The sequence below is a fragment of the Cibotium barometz genome, chromosome 48, assembly GCF_041138505.1.
Source record: "Cibotium barometz isolate CiBa-2024 chromosome 48, ASM4113850v1, whole genome shotgun sequence".
NCBI lineage: Eukaryota > Viridiplantae > Streptophyta > Polypodiopsida > Cyatheales > Cibotiaceae > Cibotium > Cibotium barometz.
The window spans coordinates 35,757,193-35,776,681 of NC_141093.1; the positions used below are offsets into that span (position 1 = coordinate 35,757,193).

Consider the following 19,489-nt stretch of genomic DNA (forward strand, 5'->3'; position numbering starts at 1 on the left):
GAGAGAGATTAAACATCTTCAAAGGACCCAGTGGGTCTTTGAGACCAAAAGTGATACAATAGTGTCTACGTAATCTCATTATGGTACAAAAGAAAACAAAGAAGAGAGCTATGAGCTGGGAATGTCAAATCTGAGCCATATGATACACAATGGGACCATCATCATCATGTAGCCTATGGAGCTAACCCCCCCGAGGAGGAGGAGGAGGAGGAGAGAGAGAGAGAGAGAGAGAGAGAGAGAAAGTTGTATTAACGTCTTCAAAAGGCCAAAATGACCTATGAGACCAAAAGGTTACATCATATCCATGAGGTACATCATCCTGGGTACAAAATAGTAATAAAGAAAGATAACAAAAAGCTAGAACTATAAAATCTGATCTTAGGTACATGAGGAGAGAGCTCTCATGTCATCCTAATACATCCCTCATGGGCCGTTGTGACATGGTGCTCAAGGTGGTAAAACTGAGCTGGCGCAAGGTCTTGTGATGATGGGAGATGATGGCCCGGATCCTCTTGTGGGGGGGTGGCCGTGGGTGAGGGCCATGGGCTCCGGGGCATCGAGCTCTGCATAACTGAGTGGTTTTGTTGAGTGTCACACCTCTGGGTCGAGCTCCTGCACTAGCTTGTGGTCCGGGTTGGTGGGTGGATCGGCCCTCGGAGCGGTGGTCTGGAAGAAGAGAGAGAGAGAGAGAGAGAGAGAGAGAGATGGGAGAGTAACACGATGCTGAATGTATTAGAAAGATGAGGTTGTTTGTTCACAACCACAAGTACAAGGCATAATAATAAATGCTGTCCATATGGTGTCCTTTCCAACCGGGTGGTCATGGGAAAAACCCTTCAATATAGAAGGTAAAAAGTGCCCCTGATAAGCCCATGTTCACACCTAGCACTACCACTATGAATTTTCCTACAAATCTCCCCTGTAATGATAGTGTGAATATGTACACAATAGCATATCATCAGTCTCCTAACAGGAGTAAGCTCAAAGCTTTGCGGAAAGCTTCAAGCTTCTCTCTAGGTAATGCCTTAGTAAAGAGATCTGTAGTGTTCTCATGTGTAGATCAGTAAATGAAACTGATTTGCCTTGCATGTAGCCTTTCTTTGACATAGTGATAATGTATCTCTATGTGCTTGGTGTGAGCATGGAAGACTGGTTTCTATGCTATAGCCATAGCACTTTGACTGTCATTGAGAATGGAAGTGGGTGTCAGTTGACTCCCACGAAGATTAACCATCAATCTCCTCAGCCTTACACAATCAACTGTAGTAGTGAAAGTTGTATTGTACTCAGTGTAACGGAAGGGCAGCTTTAACACGGAAATCATATCAATCATGAATATTGATCAAACACATGAACATGCCAGATAAGAGAGAGAAGAAAACAACTTTGCACAGTACACCACACTAGGGGTCAAAAGATGGGCTGGACCCCCCCCCCACCCTCTTTTTTCCCTTTTTCTGGTTAGATTACCAAAAAGGAGTCTGCTTTAGATACAACCTTGCGGGTGCCCAGGGATTCTCCATTGGCTAGCACTTGATTCTCCCAGTACAAGATGAAAACAAAAGCAAAACATATACTGAATTCGGTGTTCGTTCACAGAACAGGAGAGGCTTGAGCACATGTAGGACAACCATGGACAGCCCACAGCATTCCCACATCAGCCCGGGACAGCCCTGTAAAACCATCTTCAACCCTCCAAGCCCACAGAGCAAATGGACCAGCCTTAAGGGGCTATTTTAGCAGTCGACCAGCTCTCAGGAGTCTCAAAAGAAGTCGGCCAGGAGAGGTTTACACGCCAGAAGACAACCGGCCAGCAGAGAGAAGTCCCCACACAAATGGATCAGCTTCTGCTCTTGCAAAGATGAGTTGGCTAGTTGCTTTTCAAGGCCTGTTAGCAGTCGGCCAGCTCAAGGGAAGCCTTTGGTTTAGTCAACCAGTTCCCACCAGCCACTTGGATGATACAGATCTTGACGACTAGTAGTAAAACAGCTCTAGATCAGGTTGGCCAGGTCCACGTACACCAGTAAAGCACGTGAGCACCCCAAAACACGACGTCTCTCTAGTAATAGGACTTGTCCTCCAAAAATATCCCAGGCGTGTGCTTTTTAAGTCTAGGAAGGGGCGCCTACAAGCAACCAGCCCATAAACTGTCCGGTGCCTGTCCTTTGGCCGCCACATGTATTAAAATAGTCATGTGCAATGTGTACAACTTATAAGTTTGTCCAGTCACTCATAAGACCTGCATCCATATATATTAGTATGTGAAATCATAAAGCTGTAAATTGAGTTTTTAGGAACACTTACCACCTGTAAAACACATGTAGACCGCATGTCAGTCCAAAACAGGTGCGCACATACACATCCACATCCACAGGGTGCTCAGGCATCCCCGGCCCCATGGACAACACAGGCAATAATCTCAGGCATTGTCCAAGCAAATGAGCAGATGGGTGTTTCTTCCAATCTAGTTGCACTCATGTGTGTGCCTGACCTTAATTGGAAAGCAAGTCAACCCACCTGAATCTGGCCACTGAGTCATCCCGTTATAAATAACGAGATGGTGTCAGGCCCCAAGCTCCAGCAAATGTTGCCCATATCCAGTGCTGTCAGCTCCTCCATCAGCGGAGATCCGAGTGGTCCCTGTATCCTCTGTAGCTTGCGGCTCTAGTCTCAAGGGATCCTCAAAGTCATAGATCTCGCACTGTCTGCTCTGAGTCCGTGCATTGAAGTGCCCCATCAAGAAGACTTCTCCCAGTGTCGAATAGTGTAAGATCTCCTCAGATAAGACAGAGTATGGAGACTCACTAGCCTCTCCTCCACCCGGCTCCTCGGTGGTGGCAAACCGCGACCCCTTCGGAGGAAATAGCAAAGGGCGATATAAATCCATCTGGTCTCCGAGAGACGTAAGCTAATCCACATGTATCTCACCTCCGAGTCTCATGCTACGACTCGAACATGCTCATGTAACCCATGCCTGAAAAGCACTGCAATACCTCTTGAATCTCGGGAGGTGGCCTGTCTCATCCCCTGTCGGTGAGCTGACTCCCACTGATAACCCTCAATCCGTGGTAAGCCCCTCTCCGGGCTCTCATGTGTCTCTGTCATCAAGATGATATCCCGGCCCTCCATCACCTCCTCAAGTCTCCCTGGATGTGTCCATAGGACTCCATTACAGTTCCAGATTGCTATGTGTATCTCTTTGTCTTCATGTTGTTTCCTCCGTGTCTCATAGGCCAGATGGCGCTATTCGACCCTCTTCCCATCAATGTAGATGTGACCATCCCTATAATGTGCCTTCTTCCCTTCTTTGCGTGCCGCCTTGATCTTCGGCATGCATAATCTTCTGTGCTCCAGTTGCATCCATGTGAGATCATCATCGAAGTAGATGGGGTCCCCTGGCAAGCTCCTCAAGATAGCGCGTCTTCTCATAAAGCTCATCCTACTCTCCTCGTCCGGGAACTGTAGCACTAAGGCCTTGCCTTTGGTGGAGTCCTTTGGGGTTGTCCTTCATACTCTAGTGAATGGGAGCGGCTCATCCTCCTTTAGTCCTAGCTTGGTACATAGGTTCCGCCCGTCAATCTCGGGCGTGGAGGTAGTGCTCTCTGGTATCCCTGTGACTCGGATGTTGAGGCGCCGGATCCGTCGCATCTTCTCTTCATCAAGAGTAGACTGCATCATGTGTACATCTTCTTGTACCTCCTTCTTGATGTTCTTCTTCATCACTTGTACATCTTCTTGCACCTCCTTTTTGATGTTCTTCTTCATCACTTCTACCCATCCTTCGCGGGCCGCCTCCATTTTCCCCTCGATTGTGTGGGTGAGGGTTTTGGTGATCTCTTCTTTGATTGCCTCTTTGTCCACCTCAAGAGTCTCTCCTTCCTCCCGTGGACGATCGCGTAAGGATGCCACTTCGCCCTTCAAAAGGTTGATTTCCTCCTTCATGGCGAGCTTTTCCTTCTCCCACTCCTCTTGCATGGTAAGCTTCTCTTCCTTCCATATTTCCGCTTCAGCCTCCAGCTTCCCCATGCGCGTCAATAAGTCCTCCTTGATGGCGGTGATGGTGCTGTCCAATGTCTTCTTCTGGTCCTTGATAAGATCCCTAAGGATATGATCAAGCTGGCTGATTTTGTCATCTACAGACCCTCCCATTGTAGAGGGAGGGAATGTTTGAAAGGAGCAGGTAAATATGTGGGAGAGAAAGAGAAGAAATGGATGAAATTCAAGTCCCCATTATGTTGCTGCCTTGGGGGCCTGAGCAAGGGTGGCTGGGGAAAGAGACGGGCTACACACAGAGGGGGCGAATGCAGGCGAACAGTGACAGAGAGGCCTGACGAAAGAGAGGGGCTACACACAGAGGGGGCGAATGCAGGCGAACAGGTGTGATGGAGAGAGACGGGAGGGAGAGAAAGAGAGAGAGAGAGAGAGAGAGAGATGGGGGGCGCAGGCAAGCAGCGGGAGGGGAGAGCGAAGAGCGAAGGGAGCAGCGGCAGGGGTGGGCACAGAGCGAAGCGGGCAGCGGGAGGGGTGGGCGCAGCGGGAGGGGGGGGCGCAGGCAAGCAGCGGGGAGGGGAGAGCGAAGAGCGGGAGGGGTGGGCGCAGAGCGAAGCGGGAGGAGTGCAGGCAGGCAGCGAAGCGGGCAGCGGGAGGGGTGGGCGCAGCGGGAGGGGGGGGAGAGAGAGAGAGAGAGAGAGAGAGAGAGAGAGAGAGAGAGAGAGAGAGAGAGAGACTCTGAGTGACTTGGGGCCTTGGGCAATGAGCGCAGGCTGCAGCACGCTGAGAGAAGTCCAGCACGTCGGCACGACCAGCCCACGAGCGCCCGCCGCCGAACAGAGATAGAGCCGCGCACACGTAAGAAACAGGGAAAAAAAACTTGATGTTGACGTGCGTGGGTTTTTTTAACCTACATTAATCAAAATCCCAAGGACCCATGTTCACTCAGGTTTCCAAACGTTAGTGAACGTTTCAATCGTTCTTAATGTTTGGATCAGATCCCTTGATGCTGCGGTTCCGAGGCCAAGAGGAACCCAAGGTCTGAGTCCCATTTGACGTTCGTACCAAGATTGGTGAAAAGAAGGTCAGAAATCAACAAATTCCACGCCTAGATAACCTTATCCGGGGTCCCTGATTGGCTGTCAGGATCCTCCCCGGTGAAGGTCTCCTCCCACGTGTCGTCTACATCCTCATCTGGGTGATCGTCGGCCTCCCTTGGATAGCCTTTGTTAGCCAGCTCAGTGAGTCTGGCATGCTCCAGACAAACATCGCCCGTGGTCGGTTATGTGCTCCATTGCCTTCAACGGCCATAACCGCGCTCGTTCCAAAGGGTTTCTTGTGTTGGCAGTCATCTCCTGTCTGTATATTTACACCAGGCCCTTTGTTGTGGGTGTGCCCTTCCGATTTAGGTGTTTTCTCATTTTTCCCCCCTCTCCATATTTTTTTCCTATTTTTACCAGGTGTGGGAGGCTGTTGTGTGGCTCCTAGCTGATCCAGACACTGGCTGACTGCCGGTCTGAGTGTTCTATACGCTGGCCGACTGCCCTTGCTGCTCCACATCTCCATCTGTGTGCTGGCCGACTGGCTATATGAGCAGGTCGTGACGTTTTTGCTGCTGTCGGTTGCTTTTTGGGCTGGCCGATTGGCTCATAGGGGACATATAAAATGGCCCCTTTCCCCCACACATGTATTCAGTTACCGGGATTTTCTTGTGTATATATAGTAGAGTTACACGCCTCTCTCTCTCTCTCTCTCTCTCTCTCTCTCTCCCCTTCTCTATTGCTGTGTTTTTCTGCAGTGCACTTGCTCTTGAGTTTTCAGATTTTGTCTTCATCTCCGCAGCATATTCTGACATGGTATCAGAGCTCTAGGCTCTTGATAAATGTTGGGAACTGTGTGGGCAAGAGGGGTGCTGTTGTGTTGCTGATTGGTGGACTGCTTTGGACCGTCCGGGAAGAGGAGAAGCAAGAGGAAGGCGGGCTGATTTGTTGGACAGCCACTTGCAGGCTTAAGTTCTTATTTTTTCCCACCCACCCATCCTTTTCAGGTACACCCCTGCAATGGCAGCAGATTTACTTGAGATGGCTGAGAGGCACGTGAAGATCCCGACACTCCCCACATTTCCAGTGGGTCGTCAGCTGGACGGGAACAACCACGGCATATGGAAGGTAATGATGGAATCTGTTTTGGAGTCTTACGACCTTGCTGATTTCATTGTGTTGGGGTTCCACGGCCGGAGTTAGAGAAAGGGGAGTTACCCTCAATTCGGAAGGAACGTGAGGCACATGCACATTTATGGGATCGTGTCAATTCCAGGATGAAGTCCTAAGTGATGTACTTCATGGATATATTATGAGAGTAGTCATTGTAATAGCATTAGGCCTCTTATGAGTCTAAAGTGTCCGGCCAGCCACAGTTTAAGTGAGTGTGAACACTTACGGCCATGTATATAAGTGAATTTCTCTCATAATACAACATACTCTCCCATTGTGCAATTGAGTCTTACTCTTGCTAATCTCTCTCCTTAATGCATGCTAGTGAGTGTGTGTGAGTGAAGTGAGGTGAGAGGAGGGACGAGGACTTGTAGTGCAACGCGGCGGTGTGACAACGTTCGCGGGGAGATGCGGTGGAATTGCTTCTCAAGTGTTACTTGTGCAAGCACTGCTCGGTGAGAGGGCATGCAAATCTTATTGTGTGTTAGCTTGTAAGGAGAAGTTTGATGATATCTCTTGCAAGGTTACATCAGCCTGGTGACTTGCTAGAGTCAAAGAAAAATTGTCAGAATTTGTGGAGTTGCTAGATATTGCTTGTAGTTGGCATCTTATGCATAATAGGAGTAACCATGCCTCATGTTACCAAATCATGACGATAAAATCATCACAAGTCGCGCTAATGCTTTGGGGGTGGATTATGGAAGTGAAAGTGAGAGTGAGGATGATGAGAGTGACCTTGATAGCCATGATGATGGGATGGATATGGTGGTGGTTGAGGGAGCATCGGAGGATCAAGAAGGCCGGAAGTGCTAGGAGTCGTCCTCGAGTGTAATATGCGGAAGCTTCGGAGAAGGATCGGTACTTCAAAACTCAGGGACATTAGCACTCTTTTCGCGACAGAATTAACGCACAAACTGAAAGGAGATGTGCAGAAAATAGAGAGAGAAGGGGGAGATGGAGAGGACACAGTATTGGGTCCCAATTACCCTCTGTAGGGCCCCCACCACCACGGATGGTGTATTTGCTTTATTAGAATGATGTAAATCTGAAAACAAATACAGAAACTTGACCTTTTCTTGGCTGGATAATCCTGCCCTTGACCTTCAGTCCTTCACCCCTTTGCGTTAGCAACTTCTTGGCTGTCCTGGCCCTTGTTTGCTTGAGCACTTGGTGAATTATGAGATGATTTCATTGATTCTTGGCTGGAGTATTCATACTCCCTTTATCATCCAGTCGGCCAGCTTTATTAAGCCTCACGACCATGTCTTTAGTAATATTGTGCTTTCACACTATTGCAAACTGCTGGCCACTCTGCGCATGCCTGCTGGGACAGTGCCAGGCTGCTGGGCACTCTGCGCATGGGTGTGGGACTGCCCCCTACACCTGGCCGACCTGCTAGGTAGGGTTTCTAGCCCTGTCGGCTGCCTGTCCAGAAGCACTAGAGCTGGCCGACAGCCCTTCCAGCCCATGCCATGGCTGGTGGGCACAGCCTGGGCCCTCCTGGCCCCTTGGGGGGGTGGTTCTACATCTCCCCCATGCCCACACTAAGAGTGCAAACCTTCGCACTGGGGTAGCCTTATGGGCTGGCCCCATCTCTACATGCAAACCTACATGCCCACAGAGGTCTGGCATCCAGTTGCAAACTAGATACACAGAACATCTGACATCATTCCAGAGGGAGACTCACAGCGCGGACTGGCACTGTTTCATGTGCAGGACAGTGCACACCTGACCTTGGACTCATGTGCAGGACAATGCACACCTGACCTTGGACGACTGAGATGGATCCCTGGCTGACTCGTCCCGGATTGGGCTCACATGGGACCAGTTCACCATCCTAGGTCCTGCACCTTCTGTACAGAAATGTCTACGTGGCTTCCAAGTGCGGGATGTACGTGACATCCCCTTTTGCTTAACTTGACGGAAGCTGCATAGCCTCCAAATAATCCGTCAATAATGCCAGATAGTCTTCAAAAAATTCTTTGTCGAGCCATACTGCTTCATGAGTTCCTCGGTCCTGAAACTTCGTGAGAAACTGTCGTAGTCTTCGGCCTGAGCCATGCTTGAAACGGTGCAGAAGGATCTGTTCTGGAACCATTACTTCTGCTTCATCAATAATGTCTGGTTCCGCTTCGTCTTTGACCTCTGAAGGGGGTGGACCTGCATATGGCTTTAACCAACTGACATGAAATACATCGTGCATAGTCCAACTCGGAGGTAGCTTTAACTGCATAGACACCTCATTAATCTTTTTCCGGATGGGAAATGGTCCGAAGCTCCTGAAAGACAACTTTGGGCATCTCTTGCCCACTTGCTTCAATCTTTGCTTCATAATCCGAAGATACACCCAATCCCCTTCCGAGAACTTCATGTCCCTTCAGTCTTTATTGGCCTGTCGAGTGTAGGCCTCTTGCGCTTTAGCCAATCTGTCTTTAACGGACTCTAGGATCTCCTGGTAAGACTCCGTCACTCTGTTCGCCTCCGGTACTGAAGACGAAGTCCTGGTTAACGACGACTGGAAAGGCCTTCCAAACGTTGCCTCATATGGAGTCCTGCCAATAGCTGAAGAAAAAGAGTCATTCAAAACAGCTTGAACTAAAGGCAAAAACGATTCCCACTTACCTTGCTGATCGTGGACATAACACTTCAGCACATCAAAGGCCAACTGGTTGTATATCTCTGTTTGGCCATCTGTCTGTGGGTGGAATGCACTGGAAAAATTCAACTTAGTACCAAAATTATCAACAATGCCAATAGCTGAAGAAAAAGAGTCATTCAAAACAGCTTGAACTAAAGGTAAAAACGATTCCCACTTACCTTGCTGATCGTGGACATAACACTTCAGCACATCAAAGGCCAACTGGTTGTATATCTCTGTCTGGCCATCTGTCTGTGGGTGGAATGCACTGGAAAAATTCAACTTAGTACCAAAATTATCAAACAATGCCCTCCAAAAATGACTGGTAAACTTGGCAGCTCGGTCTGACACTATGGTCCTAGGAATCCCGCCAATCGGGTACCAATGCCGAATGAATAGCTGGGCAACATCCTCGGCGGTCACATTGGCCTTGCAAGGAATAAGCATAACAAATTTGCTGAACCTATCAACAATAGTTAAACACTGCGTATTACGCTTACTCGGACTGGGAGGCAGATTTGTGACAAAGTCCATCGAAATGTCCTGGAAAGGACCCTCAGGAATTGGCAAAGGCTGTAACAACCCTATTTTCTTTCCACGAGGAGCTTTCACCTTTTGACAAATGTCACAGCGTTGTACATATGTAAACACATCACGCCTCATCTTTGGCCAATAGTATTGCCGTTCTAATTTCTCCAGAGTCGAATTCATGCCCCTATGACCACCTGTAATGGCGTCATGGGCGGCATCATGGAGAAGAGCTGCCCGGAATGATTTCATGACACATAGTCGGCCTTTGTAGAAAAGCCAACCATCGCGTATCAGAAAATGGCATGGTCCTGTGGCATCCAATGCCTGTTCCCACTGTGTACCGAATTCCTCGGAATCCGCGTACGTGTGCTTCATGTCTTCTAGTCCTGTACCAACAAGGTCAAGTCTAGTGGTCTGAATCGCAGATACTTGTCCCTTCCTGCTCAAAGCATCGGCCACTGGATTGGCCTTTCCTGGAAGGTACTCAATCATACCACCGAACTGCTGGAATATCTGACTCCAGCGGTGTTGTCGATCACTCCACTGTGCACTTGGCATCGTCTGAATCCAGCGCAATGCCTGATGGTCAGTGCGAACCTCGAAGTCACGGCCATGCAGGAAATGTTTCCAATGTTTCAAGGCTTGTATAACTGCTAAGAGTTCACGATCATAGACTGAGTAGTTCTTTTCGGCGGGCCAGACATGTAAGCTACCGGATGACCATTTTGTTGCAATACACCTCCAATTGCGATGTTACTCGCATCGGTGATCACTTGAAATGGTTCGTCCCACGAGGCAAGGGCTAAACAAGACGCTTCTGATAAAGCCACCTTGAGGTTCTGGAATGCCTCCAATGCTCGTGGAGTCATTCAAATCTTTTGCCTTCTTGTTTTCACTCCCTTTAGCAGATCGGTGAGGTCTGCCGAGAGATCAGAAAACTTGTCAATGTGGGTGGAATATGCCTGGCATATACCCACAAATGATCTAATATCATAAGCGGTCTGAGGTACTTCCCAGTTAACAATCTCGGCCACTTTAGCCGGATCCAGTCGAATGCCTTCAGCACTAATTATATATCCCAAGTAATGTACCTGGAACAGATAAAATTCTGACTTCTTTTCATTGACATAGAGCTCGTTGCTTTCCAGCAACTTAAGGACTTTCTCCACATCAATGTCATGCTGCTCAACTGTAGCAGAAAATATGAGTATGTCGTCCAGAAATATGAACACACACTCTCCAATCAACTCCCGGAAAATACGCATCATCATGCGGTTAAATGTAGCTGGGGCGTTCGTCAATCCAAATGGCATAACCGCAAATTCATAGTGGGCCCGTTCTGTACGGAAGGTTGTCTTGGGGATGTCCCCCTCTACAATCCGTACCTGGTGGTACCCACTCTTTAAATCCAGTTTGGAGAACACCTTAGCTCCATTCAGCCTCTCGAGAATATAGTCAATTCGAGGCATCGGGAATCTGCTCTTGATAGTCAGCTTGTTGAGTGCACGATAATCGACACACAACCGAGAAGACCCATCTTTCTTCTTGACAAACAAGATCGGTGCTGCAAATGGCGACACGCTGGGGCGGATGAAGCCAGCTTGCAACAATTCTTGGAGTTGGCGGTCCAACTCCGATTCCATTGCCTTAGAAAGGCGATACGGAAACTTGCCCGGGGGTTCCGAGCCTGGGAGGAGGTCAATCTTGTGATCCTCCGGTCTGGACGGGGGGAGCTGGGGAGGGAGACTGTCCCGAAGAAAAATCTTCTGGAACTTTTCATGGAGAACCGAGTACTTCTCGGAAGCACTGGCCACCGTCTGGGTTGTCTGAATGTAAATCATCGCACACTGTGCGCCTTTCCTGACTGCTCGCTTAGCCTGCAAGTGGCTTATGAGCGAAAAATTTGGAATACCTGGCTCACACTTAATGGTCACCGGGGTGTTTGACACATTCCGATCGATCTGGAACGTGTGCTTGTCCCACTTGACATCAGGAAGAAACTTGTGAAACCACTGGATACCCAAAATTATGTCTGCTCCTACAAGAGGGGCAACCATAAAGTCACGCACAAACTCTATGCCCTGAATCACTAATTTAGCACCTAGAGCTTCATACTTGACGCTCGTTGTCATACCTGTGCTAAAACCCTCAACCTGTTTGTCCACCGGAGTCAGCTCGAAACGGGCACGCCTAGCGGCCTGTTCCGTGACCACATCCTCCGTGCTGCCGCTGTCAAACAAGACAACGACTCTCTGGCCACCTATGTAGCCAAAGGACTTGAGCAATTCGTTACGCTCATACTCTTGGTCATGGGCGCCCTTCTGCTTATCTTCGAGCTCCCGGCTAATAATTGCTCCAACTGAAGCACCGGGGGTTGAAGAACTAGGGTTAGCCGCTGGGGTCTGTGTGGGAGCTGTGCTCACCACGGAAGCTGTGGAGGCGGCGGCGGCCTTTGGAGGCTTCTTCGGGCAATCTCGAGAAGTATGTCCTTTTGTGTGACAAAAGAAACATCTACCCTCCTTCTTGTACTGAGAAAGCTCCTCAGCACTCAACTTGCCACCTGTCTTGCCTGCCTCCGCTTTCTGGTCTGGAGTAAGCTTAGACGCATTGTTCGAGTTCTTGGAGCCAGAGGCTCCCGGGCTCTGTCCTGGGGAAGACCCCGTCTGGTTCTGGCTTTTGCCCCCCGATGCGTTAGCCTTAGGGGAAGCCGGCTGGGAAGTCTTGGGCTTGCCACCATTGTGTTTCATTTCTGCACTCTGTGCAAGCAAGAGTGCGTCCTCAAAGGTGGCTGGCCTAAACATACGCACCTCCCATTCGATTTGCGTGTCCAGGCCATACAAAAACTGCCCTTTCTTGTCCGAATCAGATAAGCCTAATTGTAGACACAAGGTCGAAATTTTATTGGCAAACTGAAGGACTGGTTGCGTATTCTGACGCGCTCCCTTGAACTCGTCTTCGAGTCGCTCAAGGTAGTGGGGCGGTAGAAACCGCTGCTGAAGGTCGCGGACGAACTCGTCCCACACATAAGCTGCCATACCTGCTCTGGTGTGGGCATGAGCCCACTGAGTCCACCAAGGAATGGCCTCACCTTCCAAGTACCAACTAGCTAAGATCACCTTGTCAGTATCTGTTTTCCTAATTGCGGCAAAGTAAGCTTCAAATTGATGTAACCATGAATAAAGAGTTGTGGGATCGAGTTTACCATTATACTTACTGAAATTCATTTTCTCGGGAAAATGATTTGAGGGCGCCGCCGGTGTCAATCTGGCGTCCAAAGCTCTGAGGTAACGCTCGTGTTCCACTCGTCGCATGGCGTCGTCTTCTCGTTGTCGAATCTCCAATGCACGCATCTGCATCTCAAGCAAGGAGCTTGGCTGCGGCTGTGACCCCGCGAGAGGGTCCCTGTGACGAGGATCTGGTATCTGGGGTACGGAAGGAGAGGGAGGAGGAGATGGAAAACGCGACGCTGGAGAGCGAGAACGCTCCTCTAGAGCCAAAATCCGCGCCTTCTGCTCATCCAACTTGGTTGTGTGGTTTGCGATTGCTCGCATCATCTGCTGGAACATGTCTGTGACACTTAAGCCGGGTGCCCTCGCTGGGCTGCCTGGTGCACTCTGGTCCCATGGTTCTGGTTCTCTCTCGTCGCCAAAGCTCGCCATAGCGGGAAAATGCAATTCCTTTCCGGAACGCAATCTGACCATCCACTATCTGTGTGGGTGACTTCCGGAGGCTTCCGGAGGCTAAAAACCAACCGTCCTTCGAGGGACATGAGTCACTCCGAAAAGGGTAGTCCACCGGCGTCTAAAAACCAACCACACGAGCGAAATTTTTTTTTCTGGTTTTCTTCGCTGAATCTTTGTCCTTGAAGTAGGCTCTGATACCACTGTAATATGCGGAAGCTTCGGAGAAGGATTGGTACTTCAAAACTCAGACATCAGCACTCTTTTCGCGACGGAATTAACGCACAAACTGAAAGGAGATGTGCAGAAAATAGAGAGAGAAGGGGGAGATGGAGAGGACACAGTATTGGGTCCCAATTACCTCTGTAGGGCCCCCACCACGGATGGTGTATTTGCTTTATTAGAATGATGTAAATCTGAAAACAAATACAGAAACTTGACCTTTTCTTGGCTGGATAATCCTGCCCTTGACCTTCAGTCCTTCACCCCTTTGCGTTAGCAACTTCTTGGCTGTCCTGGCCCTTGTTTGCTTGAGCACTTGGTGAATTATGAGATGATTTCATTGATTCTTGGCTGGAGTATTCATACTCCCTTTATCATCCAGTCGGCCAGCTTTATTAAGCCTCACGACCATGTCTTTAGTAATATTGTGCTTTCACACTATTGCAAACTGCTGGCCACTCTGCGCATGCCTGCTGGGACAGTGCCAGGCTGCTGGGCACTCTGCGCATGGGTGTGGGACTGCCCCCTACACCTGGCCGACCTGCTGGGTAGGGTTTCTAGCCCTGTCGGCTGCCTGTCCAGAAGCACTAGGGCTGGCCGACAGCCCTTCCAGCCCATGCCATGGCTGGTGGGCACAGCCTGGGCCCTCCTGGCCCCTTGGGGGGGTGGTTCTACATCTCCCCCATGCCCACACTAAGAGTGCAAACCTTCGCACTGGGGTAGCCTTATGGGCTGGCCCCATCTCTACATGCAAACCTACATGCCCACAGAGGTCTGGCATCCAGTTGCAAACTAGATACACAGAACATCTGACATCATTCCAGAGGGAGACTCACAGCGCAGACTGGCACTGTTTCATGTGTAGGACAGTGCACACCTGACCTTGGACTCATGTGCAGGACAATGCACACCTGACCTTGGACGACTGAGATGGATCCCTGGCTGACTTGTCCCGGACTGGGCTCACATGGGACCAGTTCACCATCCCAGGTCCTGCACCTTCTGTACAGAAATGTCTACGTGGCATCCAAGTGCGGGATGCACGTGACATCGAGTGTCCCTAGCCTTGCATCGGATTATCCTATGGATTGGCGGATGGTCAGGATAATGGTGATGATGATGGGCATACACATGATGGGGACACACATAGTGATGATGCGGTGATGCATGGTGATGTGTTTTCCATTCATGATCAGATTTGTGATCCAAATCTTCATATGGGTGTGGAGGCTCACATAAATTTTACTATACATGATGTTTTTGGTCTGGATAGCAATCCTGATCCGGATGCTCCAGATCAACCTGATCCGGATTCATTTGCCAATCCGGATAATCAGGATATGCCCATTATTGATGATGATGCAGAGGAGCTAGTTTTGACTAGTAGAGATGCATATATGAGGGCTCTCTTTGAGCCTATCCATGATGTTCCAGATGGTGATTCGTATGTTCTTGCGGATAGCGATCCGGATGACCTGGATATTTCAGCTTGTGATGCGGATGGAGAGGCTTCTTTGATGAAGTCTATGCTTGAGGATGTTGATGTTCGTGGTGACATGGATACATATAGTGATGTTCCACATCTTGTGGAGTTGTCTTTTCATGATGTTTCTTCTTTTGATCCGGATCTGGACACTTCTTCTATGCATGACATTAGTGATGGTATTCATGATGCTATCATGGATGATCCAGATATTCTTACAGATGGTAATTTTGATTCAAATATTCTTTCAGATGATCTTCTTGATCCGAAGTTTCTGGATGTTCATGTTCTTGATTTAGATGCAGCGGTTTATACTTATGATGCGGATAGTATGGTTCGCATGGATTCTCATGTGGATATTGATCTTGATCCATATATGCATGATGGTGGTGATCGAGGTCTAGTTGCTGATGTTCGAGCTTATATTCATGATGATGATGCGGTTTCTCTTATTCTTGATGATGCTATTGTTGTCCATGATGATCTTCATGATGTTTTTATGCATGATGGGGCTTTGCCTATCCATGCTATGGTTTCTTATTCTCGGCATGATGGGATTTTTATCTTTGCATGCTCATATTGATGGATGTTCAGGCATGTGCTTATAGATTATATGTTGCAGTGGGAGAGCATGGATTTTCCTATGCTATTGGCATGGGGATATTATACATTTATCGTTTTGTGTGTTTATATTCTTTGATGCTAACATGGGAGATATATTTCTTGAAGGCCCTCCTTATTTATCTTATCACCTTGATTGGTGACACACATGTTCTTGATGATGATGATATCTTTTATGATGCTATGTCCGAGTTAGAGCATGGTGGTGCTCTAGATGATCTTCTATTGGAGGTGCATACTCTTGCTCTAGATGATCTTCTATTGGAGGTGCATACTCTTGCTCTATGTGTGGATCATTCCGATGTTATGATGTTCTCTTTGGAGAATGATCTGACCATCCATGCTTTCTTGATGCAGTTGCTCAGATCCTATTTGGCATGGTTTTATGGTGATGATTTTTTACCATGTGCTTCATTGACATATATTCTTGGTGTTGTGCCATCTTGGGAACATGTCCTAGTTGCTGGAGTTTTGTCATCGACACATCGCTTTGTTGTTTCATGTGTTTCAGTTACTGGTGGATCTACATTGACATCTCTTTCTGGTGATAGGCTATTTTCAGCCTATGATGAAGATGCTGGTGCTTCATGCAGATTCTTATGTTTCACTCCATGCTCTTGGAGTGTGGATCTCATGATTGATTCATGGTTCCATATATTCACATTATATGATATAACATGGCATTGCATGTACCTTATGGGATTTCATTTCCGGCATGCCTTGGCATTTATGTGGGTTCTCACTTTGGATTGGCATCCGATTCACCGCGTGTGCCGGGTGTTAGTGGACACATTACTCATACACTAGCTTAGGCATTAGCATGGACATTTCCATAATTATATGGTGATCAGACCTTATGCTTCATGCAGATTCTTATGTTTCACTCCATGCTCTTGGAGTGTGGATCTCATGATTGATTCATGGTTCCATATATTCATATTATATGATATAACATGGCATTGCATGTACCTTATGGGATTTCATTTCCGGCATGCCTTGGCATTTATGTGGGTTCTCACTTTGGATTGGCATCCGATCCACCGCATGTGCCGGGTGTTAGTGGACACATTACTCATACACTAGCTTAGGCATTAGCATGGACATTTCCATAATTATATGGTGATCAGACCTTAGGAAAATACACCCATTTGATTGCACCTTTTCATATCATAACCACCATCATCTCTCTCATGTAGACACAGGAAATGTAATCTCTCTTTTCATGCAATACGAGCAATGGTGTGCGCGTGCATAATCTTTATGTTGACAAGTCTTTGTCAACAAGCTCATCATGTTTAGGAAGGTCAAGATGGTCTATTGCAGGACGAAATAGAATTATGCAGGGGATCAGATGGATGTCTTCATCAACTCGGCATTGGACAATAGAGGTAGTTTACCTTCAGGTGTTGGATATCAATGCTGCACCCTCATATTGTTTTGTCCAAGCATTGGCTAGATCATGTTTGGTCCCCGTTACAAGGAGTAGCCATGGTTGAGCAGCCCAGGCGCTCCTTCATTCCCATATTCACACGAGAAGGTGGTGTGGGAGGCGAGATGGTTTAGAGATGACTTGGATTTGATTTGGCACAGTACCAAATAGGCTACATGCTACATTGGATTGTTATCTCACAACGGTCCACACATGGAGTAGGTAGACTTCACTCTTGGACACCCTGTCCTGATATTGCGGGGTCTGAACGGGGGCCAAGATGAACTGGTGGGAGGTGGCACCGACTATGACCGCGGACCTACGTGGTTATGTCATGGCCGCCTCACGTATATAGGCCTATATAGATACACGGCCAACCCCTTCTCCACATAGTTAATCAGTCATCATTGTGAGTTTACTCCCTAGCTTCTACTAGCACACAACCTTGGTCTTAGCAGTTCTAGATCAGCCATCGAAGCTCCCTTCATAGGAGCACACAAGTGTGGGGCTTTGTTGCCATCTAATGTATCACTTTAGTAATACAATATACGTCTCTATCTCTGTTATTATGCAATTTGATTTTTAAAGTTTTGTGTTGCAAAAGATCTTACTTCTTGTGAGTGTTCTCTTGTATACACCGCATGTTGTAACCACTTATAGTGTGTACATGTTAGTCATGGATTTTGACGTGTGTACATGCTTATCTTGTATAACGGTTGCATGGATGGTCTCCATGAAACTTAGGCTTGGACATGTGTATAGGTCTCATGGATGGTGTCCATGAGGAGTCCAATGAGATGGCTGGGCAGCTCTTTAGGGACAATGGTCTCAAGAGAGTACTTGGACTTTGTGGGTAGCACCCATAAAGAGTACTGGTCTGAACATGGCATGCACATCAACGATTAGTCATGGAACTTGGTGTACAGCTTGTTTACGATCGGGACTTTCCAAGTCGACAATTGCATGTGAATGTTGCATGGTTGCATGTTGCGTGGTAGTTAATGCATGTGAAATTGTGAATGCCCTCCTGTGAATGTCCACAGGACCGGGGACACCTTGGCACTTAGTGAATGCTTGTGTGCTTGACCTCTTTGGGAGTAAAGACTTCTGTTATGGGTTTTGCAAATGGTAAGTGTGCACACAAACCCAATTTGTATGTCTTAGCATTTATTACTAATGTTTGATACAGTAGGTACACACTGCATTAAATCACGTGCCGTCAAATTATAAGCTAGTTACAAACAGGGCAGGTAATATTTAAAAAAATAGAGGACACATTGGTCAATGGCACCTAAAACCGGGCTGCTCATGCATGTGTAAGAACATGAATTGCCAGATATAGCAGGAGGGACAGGACAGGATTAGCAACTCGACCAGTTATTGTGCCATGTGGGCTGGACTGCTTTCATGCTCGTTTTTGCTCTTGGAGGCCTCATAGCCCCCATCTCCACGAGGTGTTTGCCGTAACTGGTGATAATGTATCCAGTATCCTCTGATATCCCAACTCCAGCGGATCTATTTCTGAGAGCACCACCGGATCCATTTGGAAATCATACATGTGCATCTGTCTATTTGCTGTCTGAACATTGAATCGGCCCAAAAGGAGGATGTCTCCTTGATGGACAAACTCCCCACTATCTGCAAAAAGGAGCTTGTGGTGATTGACCTTGCTGCAACAAATCCTGTGCAAAGGCAAATGTCTCTGGTAGGAAGTAACTAAGTGCAATGTGTACTACCGTTGCTCTTGGCAAAGCTAAGTGGAATCTCATATAACCTCTGCAATCACTCACGTAGATGAAGTTGGAAGGAGACTTGCAACAACAAAACCCACCCACACAACAACCAACCAACCCCCCCCCCCGCCCCCCCCCCCCCCTCTGCGCCGCCTTCCAAACACCCAACACACACAAACAAAAGAGGTACAAGTCTGACCCCTATAGGCAGACTTCCATACATAACCTGACACCTCGGGTAGCTCTCTCTCGGGGCCCCCTATAGGCAGACTCCCATACATAACCTGACACCTCGGGTAGCTCTCTCTCGGGGCTCTGGTGCGTCTCTATGTGAAAGTTCTCATTCTGTATCTCTCTGCAAAGGCTCCAGGATCTCACCATATTGTCTAGTTACAATCGTGTGTAATGAGAGAGATCACACACACACACACAGACACACACAAATCTTCTAGTATTAGGCATAACATCAAACTTGTCTATTTGAATAAGCAATGTTTGTATTGATTTTGCAAAGTAAACTAGGTTACTCAGTGCTGATTACTCTGTACCATCATTCACATACAGGTAAGAGAGAGACGTCCTCCTCTATTTATAGTTTCCAAGGGAGAAACGTGTGCGCATGCGCCCACACACACACGTGCATCATAGAAACACATCAAATTTTGGTATTTGAAGAAGTGTTTGTGTTGATATTGCATGTACGTTTGGTTTTGAGGTATGATGTTTTAAGCATAAGTAATCATGTGTAATCCTAAGTACTCAGTATGGGTGCTGATATTGCATGCTTTTGACAATGTTTTTTTTTTCTTTTCTGGAAAACACAGAATAAAGATGAGGAGTATGCACGCAATCAACAACAAAACATATCAGATGTTCTTCCATTGCTTCGTCACCTTGCGACCGGTCTGGATGTGAATGTTCGTTTCCGGAGGTAAGTCAGTAAGACTCA

The 19,489-nt window shown here is 47.8% G+C and overlaps 2 protein-coding genes across 3 annotated transcripts in view; both read left to right on the forward strand.

The window, feature by feature from the left end:
• Positions 1–19,489, forward strand: part of LOC147611123 (uncharacterized) — a 62,555-nt gene that overhangs the window by 6,375 nt on the left and 36,691 nt on the right. For both annotated transcript variants that reach the window (XM_086785784.1, XM_086785783.1), the window contains exon 4: positions 19,365–19,471. In XM_086785784.1, the coding sequence (XP_086641910.1) occupies positions 19,365–19,471 (107 nt within the window). The remainder of the gene's footprint in view (positions 1–19,364; positions 19,472–19,489) is intronic.
• LOC147611124 (uncharacterized) lies at positions 14,325–16,766 on the forward strand. The gene is made up of 2 exons (XM_086785785.1): positions 14,325–15,645; positions 15,736–16,766. Exon 1 carries the CDS (start codon positions 14,438–14,440, stop codon positions 15,338–15,340), a length of 903 nt encoding a protein of 300 aa, XP_086641911.1. The 5' UTR covers positions 14,325–14,437; the 3' UTR covers positions 15,341–15,645; positions 15,736–16,766.